Source organism: Austrofundulus limnaeus, unplaced genomic scaffold (genome assembly GCF_001266775.1).
Source record: "Austrofundulus limnaeus strain Quisiro unplaced genomic scaffold, Austrofundulus_limnaeus-1.0 Scaffold73, whole genome shotgun sequence".
NCBI classification, from domain to species: domain Eukaryota; kingdom Metazoa; phylum Chordata; class Actinopteri; order Cyprinodontiformes; family Rivulidae; genus Austrofundulus; species Austrofundulus limnaeus.
The window spans coordinates 2,018,747-2,035,504 of record NW_013952475.1 but is presented as its reverse complement, the minus strand read 5'-3'; the positions used below and the strand labels follow the sequence as shown (position 1 = coordinate 2,035,504).

The window sequence follows — 16,758 nt, the reverse complement described above, 5'->3', positions numbered from 1 at the left end:
ATTTAACCTTTATTTAACCAGGCAAAACATTAAGAACTTCTTATTTACAATGTCAGCCTGGCGGGTACCAGAGACACCCATAAGGAAAAGGTGAAGGAGAAACAAAACATCATGCAAACAACATGTTGTACATGTGAACTCAGCTGAGTCTTTGAAAACTGGATTATTGTGGGATTAAAGATGCATCTTTGGCCTACTAGCATGCACCCTGACTGATCTGATTGCAAGCAAGCAGCTTCAGGGTCATTTAGCTCATCTTATTGACATTTCCTTACAGCACTGTCCTCATWTTTAAGTGGTTTTTTGAGTATTTATTCTGAGATTTGGTGAAAAGGCACAAACTGATGTACTTTTTCCAAATCACATTATGAAGAAATGTCACAGAAGTGGGGAGGGAGTGAGATTTTCCAATAAGAACGTAGCTGTTCTGAAAGTGGCCTACTTTTATTCTAAAGGCCCTGTCACACTAGACAACTTATGCCAACTTATGAACATTTTAAAGACGTCTACATTGAAGATGGAATTGAAAAAAATCCACAAGAAGCTTCTTTTTGGCRTGTACATAATGTAATTCGAACAAATTGATCAAATATACAACTTTTATTAGCAATTTAGACATAAAATGTTTCATAAGTTGTCTAGTGTGACAAGGCCTTCAAATCATTTTGAGCAGCTACTAAATGAAGAACGCCAAAAGCGTCCTCTTTATCTCGAAGCTCTCAGTGTTGTTATTTCCCTCTCTGACTTTGTTGAATTCACTTTGTGACATTTTGAACCTGAACACGGTCTAATGTGAGTTGGGGGGGCTGATTTGGAGAAAACAACGAGGCCTCACAAAACTAGAAAAATAGCGTAGCCACTTAAGAGGCATAAAGCCTCGTTGTGAAGACTGAATGAGGCTGATTGTTTGCTAAAGGAAGTGGGCGGGATGTCAGGATGCATATAATGTTTGAAGTCATCCTGACTGTGATGAAAACTTATTTTTCTGCATGCAGCGAGATTAACAAGGTGTTTTTGCTAAGTTTCTAATGAAGGGATGGGTGACTGAAATGTGCAGCAGTGCGTAGAGGTGATAAAACACGTGTATTCTCACCTAACGTTACAACAGGTTACCTAAGTGCAGTGTGATGTCGGACGTTTTTTTGTCTGCAGGATGCCTGAGTGTGTGTTTGGGTATTTATTCAGTCCTCAGTTCTTGCTAGTCTCTTCCTCTGTTTTCCTGCTGCCTTCAGGAAGCAGCTTTCAGGACGGACCGATGGCTTTCCTGGCAGGACCCTCCTCTCCCCCCAGTTCCTACTGGGAGACAATGGGAGGTCTCTCACAGGGTGCAGTGTGTGTGTGGTGCGGGGGATTTATTAGGGGAGTAGGAGACTTCCTTTTAGGAAACTGCAGATTTATCCCAGCAGAGAGGCCCTCCTGTCCGTGCGTTCATTTAATGTGAGCCTTAAAGTCCTCATGAGGGTAAAGACTTGAAGGAAGTCTCACCTGTAGAAAACTTTGGTTCAAGTCAAAACTTAATTTCTTTGCAATTAAAGAGTTAAAGCTCTACCGAAGCATTTAATTGCATTTGTATAAACTTATTTTATATACCCTTAAGTTTTACTTGTTTTAGTGTTCAGTCATACAACACTATGGCTTTAATTATTTGTGTTTGTAGTTAATAGTAGAAACTCGATGAGATCGACCATTTGTCCAGACCCGCCTTTTCGTCTTCATTGTTGCTGGGCTGTCGAGTTCAGCAGACTGTAATAGCCTATATGCCACGGACTTCCGATTCTAGCACTTCCGCATTCTTTTGCCACGCACCGGTCTTCCAGTTCGCAAGCAATACTGTGTTAGCAAAAGATTTTTTCACTCAACAACGACTCAGTACAGAATTAGCATATTACATGTACCAACATTAACACAGGACACGTACAGGTCCAGCCAAGTGGGGGGAAAAAATCACTCAAAAGTGGATTAAAGCCATAAAAACAAAGGAAAGACGTTCTTGTTTGTGGTTTCAGAATTTAGCCTTTTTCGCTATTCTTTGGCTACTTGTTCTGTGAATTTTTCACGTAGAGCTGTGACACATATTTTTGGTAAGAGCAGAGTCTAGGCTTTAAATTGATGGGCTACTTGCATGGTTTGGATCGTTTTCCCCGAGTTAGTGAACTGAAAATGTAACGATTTGCTGCTCTCGGTACTCGTGGGGTGGGGGGGGGGGGGGGGGGGGGGGGGGGGGGGGGGTGCTCGGCGCTCGGGTATACACTCTAACAAGTTTTTACTTTTGCATAAAACTCGTGAAAAAGTTGCCTAAAAAATTTCATACTCTGCAACACAAATGTGCGCGCACACACGCACACCTACCTTTGTACCGGCTGCTCTGTTAGCTCCCTCCTAGCTGTGAGGTGGTCTTTCCTCTCTCGTCTTGGCAGTAAAGGGGGATAAATGTACATCTCCCTTTTGTAACCTCCGTCTTCTCATTTCTGATGCTGACTCTTGAATATCCTCAGGTTAGAAATGTCAATTACAAATGCGAGCATGAGCTTTTATAGCTAAATTTTCCCTGTAATGCTATGATCCTCTGCTGTCACCTTTCCTCCTCATCAAGAGGAAAATGGAGAAAAACTAACTACTCTATCGTACCTGCTGGTTAGTGGACACAACGGCACACAACAGAACTCACGTTTTATACCAGTAGATCACAGATGCTTTAACTTTTGTGACTTTTTCACGGACTAGTACCAGCAGCTAACACTAAAAATGAAGGCAGTAAGCAGGAAGTGGAAGGGATGTGCGTGGCAGGAATTTTAACGGAAATACGTCATCAATGGCCGTGGCATATAGACTACTGACGTTGATATTTACTTGTAACACGCATTTGGGGGCAGCCATGTTGGATGRTTTGCAGCTTAACAGCTGTGTGAGTCTCAATTCAGGGGCTGCAGCCTACCTAGACCCCGCCCTATAAATGCTGGTATATCCTCGGTTTGGAAGGACATTCAGATGCAGCCTTCATTTTCGTCCGCCACATGAGAAGGAGCTCACGAGTTCATAAAGCCTTCGGCGCGGGGTGGTGACTTAAGCAGCCAACAAATGCTAACTTTGAAGGACTTGGCCTCTGAATTGAGACACAACCAATGTGAAACGCTGCCATGTAAAACAGTGATGCATAGTTTTTATTATGTAATGATGCCTACTGAATCATTTATTTGCATGTGTGGACAGAAGTTTTGATGATGTCAGAAATGTACTTAGGTTGCATAAGTGTGAATTAATGTTAGAATAACTGTGAAGGTAATATTCAGGGGACTTGAAACAGTTAAATTCTACAGTGGTGAGAAGTTTGAATGAATGACAGAATGGTATGCATTTATGCTCGGAGGCGTCTTCATGGTTTCTAATTCTGTGAAAGGATTCCTGAATGGATTTTTTCTTCTTCTCATAAAATAGTCAAATTGTGAAAAGTTTCTGTCAGGCAGAGGATGTCCACTCCCTCTCTTTGTCAGTCAGATTGAGTGTCCCTTTCTCCCGCTCTCTTATTTGGCTCCTCTTCTCGGGGGAAAGGGTGGCGTTGGGGATGAGGTCACCGTTCCAAAACATGGCCCCGATCCTTGTACCAACACAACATTTCCTCTTCCATGAATCCAAGTGAAAGCAGAACAAACCAAAGTTTTCTTTATTAATGACACATCTGAGTTTCTGTGCCGGGACGACAGAAAACTTTTGCTCAAGGCATCACAAGTTTCCCACCAGCCTGAAGGGGAAAAATACTTGAATACTAATTTGTTCTGTACTCCCCTTGTTTTGCTGCTGGTGGAGGAGGGGCACCTTTAACCTCAGAAGTCCTTCAAGTCATTTTTATGGAAATTGTGTCAAAATAAGGGCTCAGAGATCCATTTGACAGAAACAATAAGCAGGTTTTTGTTGAAGTTGTAGCCGGAGCTTCTCTGTTAAACACTCACATCCAGATCCAGTCGCACTCTTCTAAACAGCATAGACTAATTCTTCTAATCGATCTCACTTTGAATGAGAGGCTTGTTGGCAATCAATCTTTACTGAATGAATAAGTTGATTTTTTGTGCACAGAAAAGAGATTTCAGAAGCTCACACTCAGTTTAATAATGTCTCCTGTTAGCTCCTGAGGTACTGAGTTTTCCCCCAATCTCAGAAATTATAGCTAAAACAATTAAATCAATTGACAGATGCTTTATTTACCCATTAATTTCATTATGGTTAACTAATCCTAAACCCCAAAACGCCTAATTTGTGTAGCTAAAACTACAGCAAATGTCACTTTTGTATGTTAAAACAGTTTGTTATAAAGCACCCGCAGGTTGAGGTTAATTGTAAGTTTCAGGCTCAGGCTTTCCTTGAAAAAAACTACTATCTCAGTGGGATTTGCCAAGTTAAATAAAAGGTTAAAATTAAAGGAAGGAAATAATTACCTGAAATCTGAACATGTAGATCTATGTTTCACTAATTATTACTTACTTAAAACTAAAGAGCACTTTGAATAAAAGGGAAAACGTTTTCACAAACCTTTTAATTACATTTTATTCAAGAATAAAGTAAATCACATTTCAGCGTGAGCATTTAAGACATCTTTTCACCTTGTTTTCTGCTAGCTAAAGATTATTTGAACTATTCAGTTATAAAAGAGTTGAAAAACGGGAACAAGAAAGTGATTGAGTAAAACAATAAAGCCTTGATTAAAACCCAACTCGTCCTGCAGCTTTCGTATGTTACTAAAATAAAGTAAAATGTTAAAATTATTGTGTCGTGTATTGATAATATTTGAAACGTTATTGTTTATTTTTCTGAAGAATATGTCCATTTTCAAAAAAAAAATATTTGTGTAACTTTAGAGTTGGTACTCTTCTCAGACTGTCTTCATGGCAGTTTTTGTAAATGTGTTTTGGTTTGTGTGAGTGTGATTATGAGAAGTGGTCTGTCTGTTGGTGTTTGTGTGTCAGAGACTCAGCAGCGTGGCTCTCAGCTGGTCAGGACCAGGGGGGTAGGGGGTGGGGGTTTTGGAGGAAAGGAATGCTACTTCTCCGTGTAGCCTGTAATTTGCCGTCATCGAATCAGGGGAAAAACAACAACATTGGAGAAGAGCAGAGGCAGATGCGTGTATGAGAGTGTTTTGAGGGAAGTTTTGGGTGAGAAGTGAAGCCGAGAGGAGAGAAATTAGGGGGGAAGAGACAAGATATTTGAAAAATAAAGAAACGCATGGTGAGAAAAGGACGAGACTTAATTATTGTGGTAGTGATAATCATTGGTCAAGAAAACTGCAATGAAAATCCCCAGAGTTATGGATAAATCTCAGCATTCGATCATCAATCTGCGCGAAAAGAACAAAATCGGTCTCACTAATGTTAGAAAACAGAATTTATTTTAGGGGTCTGCAACCTTTATGATCAAAAGAGCCATTTCTGCTCTTTGGCTCTCAAATAAAATGTGTCCAGAGCTGCAAAACGAGCTACAACTGTGATTATCAACTGGTGGTCCGTGGGCCTTTTTGAGGCCTTTTCAGGAGCCTTTATGGCCATTGGGGGTGACATTATAAAACTAAAAAAATATGCTGTGAATATTAATATTTCTTATTATTTTTACACTTGAGGACAAAAGAAAAGACCATATTCATGTAAACAAGAAAAATATTGTATATAGTTTTTACTGAATTTCACAAAAATTAATACAACATAACTATGCAGGCATATTTTTTTCTATTTCTTATTATCATGTAATCTTAAAGGTCTTTAAAAGTAACCCTGATGAATTTTAGAGAAAGATCATAGAACGAAGTTGGATTATTTAAGTAAACAGACTAGCATGAGCTAATCAACATGTTTTACTTTTTGTATTAGTATTGATCACATGTTTGCATACAAATTGATTTCTGTTGTGAGTATAAAAACCAAAAAAATGTGTTCTGTTATGTTTGGTCATATTTTCAAAGAGCCACTGCAGAGGGACCAAAGAGCCAAATGTGACCCCAGAGCCGCATGTTGCAGACCCCTGTTCTAAACAAACAAAAGAGTTGAAAGGTTTAAAAAGACGTTCATCTTTTAAGATGTTTGATAATCATTTTAATGAAACAACTCCACTACTATTCACGATCCATGAGCTGGTATAAAAGCAACAATCAATAAAAAAGCTAAGTTGACAGCAGTAACAAGGTCATCATGTATTTTTCAGGACTTTACTCCATCTCCACAGTGTTCAGTTGAACTGAATCAAATTACGCTCCCAAGTTTCTGAAAAACCTCTTGAAACTACATTCGGCTCTACAATTAAATGTCATCAAAAAAACGTGTGTTAAACTTTAAGAGAACCACGGAACTTGTTTGTAAACTATGCAGACGATGTCTTTGATTCTCCAGAAAACCAAAGAGAAATGACTCGTCTCGGGTTTGACTGAGGCCACGGCTTCGAGAGGTTTTTCTAAAGCTGGACCCTGATTGGTCGGAGTGCTGTGGGTGAAAACTGACTGAACCCTGAGGAGAAACAGAGCCCCGGTTGATAAGAAGACACAAAGCAGACGCCGTGCTATCAGATTGAAAAGAAACAAACTTCTCTGGCTGTTTAGCGGGAATATCTCGTATTCTTAAGAACAAGTCGCTTCTAATTGCTCATAGCTCGGATTCAGGTATTAGATTTCTTCTCTGTATGAATGATTGTGTGATTTTCTTTGACAGTAAAAGTGYGTTAAGCTGTAGTCTGAGCTGACAGGTGATGTATGTGTTTACAGGTTATCAGTAGTCAGCGAGCTACAAGGAAGGACGACTGGCGTGTTTCAACAGCATATGTTAGGAATGTGCTCCAGGCTGCTGAGAAACACGTGTATGTTTGAAACTAAATAATGCGCTGTATGCATCTGAGGTTTAGAGTGCGAGTACCAGGTGGTGTATCTGAAACTCTACATGTTTTTACATACAATAAAAAAAATCTGCAAAATTAATAAATCCATCCATACTTGTGTAAATTATGGATTTTCTTAAACGACACTGGAACAGTGTACATCAGTATTGTGACAGCTGTGTGTTTTTATAATTCTTACGTTGGTATGTTTTTATTTCACAGGGCTGAGTGAAGCAGGAAGGAGCTCCAGCTGCTTGAATCTCTCACTAAGTGGCTGAAGGAGGTAAACGTCAATAGTTTTAAGTCACTTAACCTTTTTTTATTTATATAATCATTGTCAATATATGCCATTTTCTGTGACTAATAAGTGTTGACTTTCCTACTTTCCGGAAGCAAATAATCCAACTAAGAAGCTGTGCTGGTGTTGTTGTGCAGTGAATCAAGTTTTTCTCAGTGTAAAGAAATGGTTCACTGGTGGTGTTGCTAGAACAGTTAGTGTGGAAAAATAAATATGGGATGCTATAATCCTTCTGAAAAAGGCGTATTCCTTCTTTTTTAATCAAGTCAATACTGTCAGAAGCTAATGAGCCATAAAAATGTTTTTTCAGGCCCCCCGATCTTTGTTTACAATTTCTGTGCAAAAGCATCTACATCCAACTTCAGTATTTAGTTTCAGTCAATAATTTGGTCAACCATGCATGGTGCAATATTTTAAAGTTTATTTACTCCTTAGCTAAACCATAACAAATGAATTATGTTTTTTTTTTTTTATTTCATTTTAGCCCAGACCCTTTTTAAAGTTGTGGGAGGAGGGTGAGGACCTGGAAAAATGACCCAATCAGTGCAAGTTAATCCAAAAATGCCTGGTAAGAAGCTACAACTTTAATATATAAATGTGTGTCTCTGTGCAGTTTAGATAAACTTGGCAGAAAAAGTAAGGAAATTAGTGTTTGGTAGATGATTTATTTGTTGTAACGATGCTTCTTGGCAATAAATCTTATACCGGACATGTGATTGGCAGCACCTGAGGGTTCCAGAAACTCAAAACAAGTCAACAGCAACAGCAAAACAGGCTGTTTGGCAGAGAAGATTTGGTAAATTTTTCATGTGCACAACACACATACTCAGCTCTACTGCTCAGCCCACGATTGCATGTTCCTTACAAATGTGGCACCATTTAAAAGGCAAATTAGCAGACTTTCCAACGGTATAAGATTTTATTGCCAAGAAGCATCGTTACAACAAAGAAATAATCTACCAAACACTAAATTTCATACTTTTTCTGCCAAGTATATTTGTGACATGATAATGTAAAAATTTATTATACCTTTCTAGATTACAATTACAATTATTCCTACACAGTTCTGTAAAGACTGAATAGACTGACAATGTAACAACAATTTGTTTAAAATTGTAATTCCACAGAATTTTAACAAAGTAACCTGGCCTTTTATTTTCAGATTTAGGCTCTGCGTTCATTTATTCCAGTCCAGAAGAGGCCGATCAGTCCGCCTCCTACTCTGTTCAGACTCCTTATGGGTTCCAGCTGGACCTGGACTTCCTTAAATATGTAGAAGAGATCGAAAGTGGGCACAACCTTCGCCGGGCGCCTGTAAGCTCCAGACGACCTGGACGGGGATTAAGACTTTCCCAGAGGAGTCCGAGTGCTGGGGGCCGTACCAGTGGATGGACATCCACAGAATCGCTTTCATCCCCCGTCAGCGAAGATGGCAGAGTTCCTCCGCCGGCGCCGCCACGTAATCGCCTTGGCTCAGCCCCCTGTGAAGGACTCTCCTATTCCCCTGTAACTCTCCTCAGTATTCCTCCCCTGTCCGCTGGGGCCAAAGTGCCACCACCTCCACCGCAACGCAACCCAAGGGTTGAGCGGACTCTTCTGGAAACCAGCCGGCGGCTACAGCAGGAGCAAACCCATCAGAACGGTGGGCGCCTCCAGCTGGCAGATCCTCCCAAACAGCTCACGCTCTCTACATCCAATCAGCCTCTGCAGAGTAGCTGGACTAAACCCAGTCCTCAGACCTCCGGGCGCAGCACTCCAGCTGCCGGCACCACAGTGACCCCAATCCCACCCAGCCAGCTGCAGACGGTTAGAGAGCAGATGGCTACAGCCTTGAAGCAGCTGAAGGAGATGGAAGAACGGGTAAAGGGTGTTCCTGCACTTGAGAAAGAGGTGGCTAAGCTTCGTGCAGAAAAAGACATGCTGCTGTTGGCTTTGGAGGAGAAGAAGGTAGCAGTGGAGGTTTCCATACAGAAGCATCAGTCTGCAGACTCTTCGACTCAAACTACAGAGACCCTCCAACCTGACCACAGCCAACTGACGTCACCGACCAGACACAAAGGTCTTGTAAAACCTGGAGAGCTGAAAAGACTGACAGAGAAGTTTGAGGGGAAGGAACAGAAATCTCCCCAAACAGCATCAAAAGTTTCCATGAGCGCCCCAGAAAAAGCAGTTTTAAAGAAATCAGTAGCCGTCGGAGAAGACGTTCCCATGGCTTCTGTTGTTTTCTACCACAGCCATGGCATGAAAGATGAAGCTGTGTGCACTGAAGTGAGAACGAGTGAGAAATGCACAGAAACAGAGGGCCCTGCAGTTCATGAACAGGGGGTACAGGCCAGAGCGGAGACGGAGGAGGCTGAGGTTTGGGTCATGGAGTCGCTACTCGGGCTGAGCACAGAGGCGCAGCGGGAGATGGACACCCTACAGGACACCATTAAATTCCAGCAAGAGTCCATCGCAGCTCTAGAAGATCGTTTGATCGAAGCTGACAAAGACCTTGGAGTCCTTCGGGCCCAGATGGATGAAAAAACTTCCAAAGTCACATTTGACAAGGGAACTCTTTCCAAACCTGACGTGAAAAACGCCCAAGTAGAGACAATAACTTCTGCGTTAAAGCATACTGCAACTATGTGCCGTCCAGAGATGATGGATGCCTGTGTTGGGGAAGCAGCAGGTCAAAACGAACAGGGCACCCAGACCGATGCTGCTGTAGAGACAGAACCAGCACCTGTTGAACGGGTCAGTGTTGGGTGTCAATGGGAGAAGTTGACGGATGAAAAGTCTGAGGAGCAGAAAGTTACCGTGCCAAAGAAAAGACAGATAACTATCGCTGAGTACAAGGTTTCACCAGAAGAAGAGGTGATCAGTGCAGAGGGGAAACAACTGGGAGACCAGGAAGAGGAAACCACGGCCAGCAAGACGGGTCAGTTCCGTATTTTTTTTTAAGGTCAGGAAAAGGGTTCKTCCAGACTTTTTAAGACCTCTTTAATGTCACTCGAAATTAAATTTAACACCAACTTCACAATAAACACAAATGGAAAATAAACAGCGACAGTTTTACCCAAATGTTGATTTTAACACAAAACAACTAGATGTGAGAAGCATTAAGTAAATTATTAAAAAATAAATAAATGTTACCAATTATTTTAATGTTTTAAACTAATTGCAGTCACCCCACTTACAATGTGTTAACATTGTTAAGACTCTGAAATATTGATTTAAGACATTCTATATGTTTGGACTGATGAATTCAATGCCTTTTAAGACTTTAAGGATCTGTGGGAACCCTGAGGAAACATACAACACATATTTTGAAACTTCAATGTTACGATAACCAGCATTTTGGAGGTGACTTTTTATTTACTTTTTGGAGAAACTGTAAAGTGTATTCCCACTACTGATAGGTTTATAGAAAACCAATTTAAGTAAATCTATTTTGACAGCAGGTGTTGGTTATTCAAGTTTCATGATATGCTCAATTTCTTTCATTCGTTTCACTTGCACCCCAAAATAAATTGAGCACTTTAGCCTGCATTAGAAAAACAAGAAATAGCTTAAGTAATGACTAAATTGAAAAAAATAAATAAATAAAAGGCTTTGCTATTTGTCTTTCATAAATCCCTTTCAGCTCAGTAACTCTGGCACTTTTAGGGTCTTTTCACTGATTTGATTGAAATATTTCCAAACCTATAAGTTTTGTTTTTGCAAATGATTATTTTGACATACCTAAAAACAGTAATTTAAAAATATTTGCATTTCATCAGCTCAAGCAACAAACTGTTATGACTGGTTGTGTTTGAGGTGTGTGTTTTTGATGTTGGATTGTTTGACTTGGTCGTCTCCTTCACGCTGACAGGTATGCTGAAATCAATCATGAAGAGGAAGGATGGGAGTAGCTCGAGCGAGAACCGCAAGAAGAGCCTGCAGTTTGTTGGCATTTTAAATGGAGGGTAAGTGATGTCAGCAAAAATCCTATTTTGAGGCAAAAATAAAATAAGAAGCGACAAAGTAAAAAAAAAAACTATAACACTTTCTTGCCTCTTTCAGATATGAATCTACGTCTAGTGAAGAAGAGGAAGAAGAGGAGGATGAGGATGAAGAAGCCGTGAGCTCTTCTGGAGAAAGTGTAGACGAGTGCAGCACAGAAGAAGACGAGGCAGCGCTGGAGGAGGAGACCTCAGAGGAGGAGAGAAACGTCAACCTGGACGAGAGCGACACCGACGAGGAAACGCTGAGAGCTGCGACGTATTCATCTGACGCTGTGAAAGAAAAGTAGGTTTACTTTTCACTTTAGCTTTATGATGCAAATATCCAAACAAGATTTTAATTCAGGCGACAGTAAACTCTGCTGGTTTTGGTCGCAGGTTTGAGTTCAGCTCCAAAATGCGCGAAGCCTGCCTGATTCTGAAGAATCACTTGAACGACGATGTTGAAACACTGAAGAGTAAAGAAGTGGTGCGTCCCTGCATGTTTTCGTTTACAACTACGATAGTATTAAAATACCATTTCAACTCTGCAATACCATAAAGTATCCATCAGCATTTTCATGTCATGTCAGGGACCTGTCAGCCTAATAATAACAGTTTGACTTTGAATACAAGGTAAAGTTTTTACTAGAGGTGTAAGCAGTGGTGGGCACAGTTCCCCTAAAGCACTAAAACCCTAATAGGGGAACGAATTTCTTGATTAGTGCTTTAGGGCTTTTGCTATTTTTTAAAATCATTAGTGGATTGGAACTTGCTAAATTTTTGGACTAAATTTAGAAGCACTAACTGAGGTCTTTAAATGTTAATGATAAACATTATTGTTCACAGTTGAGGGTGAAAGCTGTCAGACATTTTGTTCATATGTGTGTCACTTATCTACAAAGTCATATATCAAACTCAAGGCCCACGTGCCAAATGTGGCCTGCAGGTGACTCCCATTTGTCCCGCCAAAAGCTCTAAATGACAATATACTGCACAGTAAATAAAGTCTCATGTTGCCTGAAGAATGTTTCATGTGTCAACTGGATTATAGTAGTGCTTTAGAATTAGGGGACCTAAAAGTTTGAGTTAGTGCCTTAGGGTTAGTGCAACTAATATTTAGATTAGTGTTGCCCACCACTGGGTGTAAGTAAGGAAACAGATACTCTGAAATATTGCGATACTTCTTTTCCTGACACAGTATCAATTCTCAAAAGCACTGTAGCAATTTTTAATTAAGGCTTAAAATGTAAACTTTCATGCCAGAGCTTAATTTTTGTGTTGTATTTTAGCCTCCGACCACTAGTTGGTAGCAGTTAGTTCGCCAATTGGCTGTTGCAAGAAGAAATGTGACATACGAACACACTTTTCACTGTTGTTCATTGTTCTGATTACATACAAATAAACTGAATTGAATCAGATTTTCTGCATGTAATGCATTATGTGCTCTTCATATTGAGTTTTTTTAAAATGAGAATCTTTTAAAGAATAAAATGGCAATATACAATATATCATGGTGTATCATATCATGATATGTTGTATCATATCACCAAATTCTTTTCACTAGACAGCCCTGGTTTTTACTACCTTTTAATGTTTCCAGTGTGTAATTTTACACCTCATCTTCAGTTGTCCAGCACTCACACTGTCCAGCTCGAGTGGTTCCGGATCTCCAGTGCGAAGATGGCTCAGCAGTCGCGGGTCTCCGACTACCTGATGGCGTTCTCCGAGGTGTCGTCAGTGCTCCTGGAGCACGTGGTCAACATGACGGACGGAAACGGCAACACAGCTCTTCACTACAGCGTCTCCCACTCCAACTTTGGAGTGGTCAAACTGCTGTTGGACACAGGTCAGAGGGCGGCACACCAGTGTGCAGAGAATTAACTCTTGTACTCAAATCAACCCTAGCAAATTTCTGATGGTTGCAGGTATGTGCTGCGTGGACAAGCAGAACAAAGCGGGCTACACGGCCATCATGCTGGCCGCTCTCTCAACTGTGAAGGAAGAAGACGACATGGCTGTGGTCAAGAAGCTCTTCAGTCAGGGGAATGTCAACGCCAAGGCCAGCCAGGTACAGTATGTTCCTGTTGTTCATCAGAAACCTCTTATAACCAAAAACATTGCTCACGTGGTTTTAAACCTCCTAATTACAACCAGGAGCTTTTCCATGATTGTTTTAATAGAGTTAAACAAGGCAAACTTGGTTCAAAACAAGCAGAAATCTAATAATAGCTTTTTTTAAACTACTTGACTTTATGAACAAACACGACTTGTTGGATTAAAATAAATAAAGCAGCAGAGCTTTTTCCCAGATTAGAGCAATTGACATCTATCTGCCTTTGCTTTTAGAATAATTAACATTAATGGAAGCCTTTTTCTCTGAGTTGTCAAGTTGACTTTTTCCATTATTTGGCCTTTGGCTAATAACGATCCTGCATCAATGATTAGCACCATTTACGTCACTGTTGACATTTAGCCAGTACTGGTTTTTGTTGTGCTTATCATTTTGGTTCGATTTTCTTTCTGACAAGCATGTGATTGGCTACTTAAGCCCTTTTTTAGCTAGTTTTACCAAGAAATATTACCCTTGATAAATGAATATAAAAGATTTGGAAGATATGATGTCAAATGCAGTTATGTACAAACTTGAATAATTGTTAAAGTTTGGGTCTGTATTAGATAAATGTGTAGAATTTGCAGATTTTTTYCAAGTGGTTTATCTCTAGTTGATTTAATCAGGTTTGTGTAGCATTATGTGGCGCCTGACTGCTTCACTCAGAGCCAAGTCATGGGACTGAATTTATGGCATCACTCTCTATAAATCCAATTACTGGTGCTTGTTATTGTTGCTGCAGGGAATAAAACATGTGGCACGCAATGCAATTTAGGGTCTGGAATTAAAACTGCACCATTGTCTGCTGCTTTGTGTTAAGTTTAGCTCTGGAACACAGACGCCTTGCGCACAAACTTGTAAAAACTTTAAAAGTTTTTTTTTGTAAAGCATTACACGTGGTGCAACATTTTAAATTCATTAATTTATGAACCATCTAGGTACTAAATAAATAATAAAAATGATTTTGGAGATGTAAAGATGGCTTTTGTGGGACTTTATACTTGACACAAAAAAATAAGGACATTTGTGTTTGGTAGATTTTTTTCTTTGTTGTAACAGTGCATCTTGGCAATAAAACTTATACCGTTGGAAAGCCTGTTTATTTCCCTTTTGAACTGTGCCACTTGGTAAAGAACGTGCATTTGTGGGATGAGCAGTAGAGCCGAGTATGTGGGTTGCGCACATGAAAATTTTGCCATATCTTCTCTGCCAAACAGCGTATTCTGCTGCTACTGACACTTATTTTGAGCTTCTGGTACCTCCAGGTGCTGCCAGCCAGGTGATAGAAATAAGATTTATTTCCAATAAGCACTGTTACAGCAAAGAAATAATCTACTAAACACCAATTTTAATATAAATTTATTGACCTAGATTACAATTAGGCATTAGAGTCTGTTTAAAAAGAGCATTATTCCTACACAGGTGTGTGTGTGTGTGTGTGTGTGTGTGTGTGTGTGTGTGTGTGTGTGTGTGTGTGTGTGTGTGTGTGTGTGATATAATATATATATATATATATATGCATAAAGTATATAAATACTTGAATAAAACTGAATATGAAGTCAGAAATTCGATTTACTCTACAACTAGACAGTGATTGATCACTGAAACATCCAGGGTGAAAAAGCTATGGCTTTGGTTAATTGCAGAAAACGAATAAAAAAAAACTCAGATTTAACAGTTTGTGCTCAGAAAAAAGGACAAGGCGTGTTTACTGTGAAAGATGGTATTTTGAAGGATTTTTTTTTTAGTTTAAGTAAATACTTATTTAGTCTTGTATGTAACGTTTACATTCTCAAATAACAGCTTTAAAAAAATTAAAATCAAAATCTGTCTTCCTCTTGCAGGCAGGTCAGACAGCCTTGATGTTAGCGGTTAGCCACGGGCGGCAGGAGATGGTGCGGGCCCTGCTCGAGTGCGGCGCCGACGTAAACGTGCAGGACGACGAGGGATCCACAGCCCTGATGTGCGCCAGCGAGCACGGGCGTGCTGAGATCGTCAAACTACTCCTGGAACAGCCAGGCTGTGACATCTCCATTGTGGATAATGTAAGGCATTCACATTTAAAAAGGGCACATATCAAACAAATCCCTTTTTTTAGCCATTAAATGCATTTAGTTGTGTACTTGGAGTCTCTAGGAGTGCAGAAAAGTTGAATTTAGTCTCTTGGTGCTGTGGAGATATCTTTATATTCAGTTTGGTTCAGTTTTCTCTACTTTCTATGACATTTTCTGAACTATTACATCAAATTATTTGCAACAAAACTGCTAAGTAAGGTTTGGAGTTACCAACTACAGTTTGTTGTCCTCATTCTCCTCTGGCTTCTGTTGTTGACATCTTTTAATTTATTTGTAAATATGTTTCTGTGAAGCTTTATAGTCATAAACCCCTCTATCAAACTAGAATGGACCTGTCTGGAAGTTGGAGGGGGACGGGGTGGGAAGAGCCTTGTTTGGGATTTAAAGAGACAGCCTCAAAACGAGTTGATCTGAGACACACCTCAGAAAAGAGGTGAAAGAGGGGCTTGTGGAGTTACAGTAAGGAGGAATTCAGACCAAAGCATTGCAGTTCCTCTTTATGTAGACCCCAACTGAATGATTTAATGTGAAAAAGAAGGATTTAAAACCACGATATGTCTAATTTTAAGACTTTTTGCCGATTCACCAAATGACTTGGACATGAATCCAGAATCTCCTTGGGTTGTTTCTTTTGGAGACGAGTTAGCGTCTCGTTGAATTCTTGAGTCTCTGTGACCAAACGAGACGTGCACATGGCTCAGTTTGATTTACGAACAGCCAGAAAGAACATAGATGGACTGGTCTGTGCAGACCTGTTTTTTTTTTTTTTTTTTTTTTTTGAAAGAGCCTCTTGAGATATTTCAGAGTCCTTGGCGAAACAGTTGAACAGCTGGTCACAGTTGCAGGCCAGCGAGATGCTGGTTTCAGGTTTTCTACTCTGAGCTAAATACCTCGATCCGATCGTCGGGGCTTTGCGGGATAAAAACGCGTGAGAACTTTCTCGTTTGGGATTCAGCCCAATCTGTTCAGGAAACAGCTCGCCTTGGGAAACTACAGTCAGCAAAGTTTCCCCCTCACACTTTTTTAAAAATTCTCTCTTGCTACGAGAGACGTGATTAAAACTCTGAAGAACCTCAACCAGATTACTGTCATCAAATCGGTGCTCCATACAGGAAACACAACCTCTGATGTCCCCGGGGAAGAATAAAAAAAAAGCCACATCCCTTCTGTTCAGACTTCACAAAACAACCCGAAAACAAATCGGCAGCAACTGCTTTTGTCTAGCAAAACATTTATATCGCCACCTTTGCTCCAAACTGTGTGCTTGTTTTGTTTCTGCTCAGCCTTGTGACTCTTAAAGTGATTTTACAGTCAACTGGTCTGTCTGGATGCTTGAAGAGAAGCCAGGCAGACAGACATCTGAGTGTTCACATCTGTGCCAGAATGAGTGGGCCATTTGGTGGAGGCAGCATTTGGGTTGTGTTTCAGTGCAGCACAGCTGGACAGCTGGAGGGTGTGTGTGTG

At 40.3% G+C, this 16,758-nt stretch overlaps 2 protein-coding genes across 5 annotated transcripts in view; one reads left to right on the top strand and one right to left on the bottom strand.

Annotated features, from left to right (window-relative positions):
* ndufs7 (NADH:ubiquinone oxidoreductase core subunit S7) overlaps window positions 1–16,758 on the bottom strand; it is a gene marked incomplete in the record, with an annotated part of 57,090 nt that overhangs the window by 12,578 nt on the left and 27,754 nt on the right.
* The window catches only part of kank3 (KN motif and ankyrin repeat domains 3), a 28,848-nt gene that overhangs the window by 9,040 nt on the left and 3,050 nt on the right, over window positions 1–16,758 (top strand). For 2 of the 4 annotated variants that reach the window (XM_014010823.1, XM_014010820.1), the window contains exons 2-10: window positions 7,069–7,129; window positions 7,629–7,712; window positions 8,307–10,064; window positions 10,998–11,091; window positions 11,189–11,413; window positions 11,506–11,596; window positions 12,736–12,955; window positions 13,035–13,177; window positions 15,064–15,264. In XM_014010823.1, coding sequence (XP_013866277.1) covers window positions 7,676–7,712; window positions 8,307–10,064; window positions 10,998–11,091; window positions 11,189–11,413; window positions 11,506–11,596; window positions 12,736–12,955; window positions 13,035–13,177; window positions 15,064–15,264 — 2,769 coding nt within the window. In that variant the 5' untranslated portion in view covers window positions 7,069–7,129; window positions 7,629–7,675. Of the gene's footprint in view, window positions 1–6,351; window positions 6,635–6,736; window positions 6,888–7,068; window positions 7,130–7,628; window positions 7,713–8,306; window positions 10,065–10,997; window positions 11,092–11,188; window positions 11,414–11,505; window positions 11,597–12,735; window positions 12,956–13,034; window positions 13,178–15,063; window positions 15,265–16,758 lie in introns of those variants that run through there. The other 2 variants (XM_014010822.1, XM_014010821.1) reach the window with 2 other exon arrangements.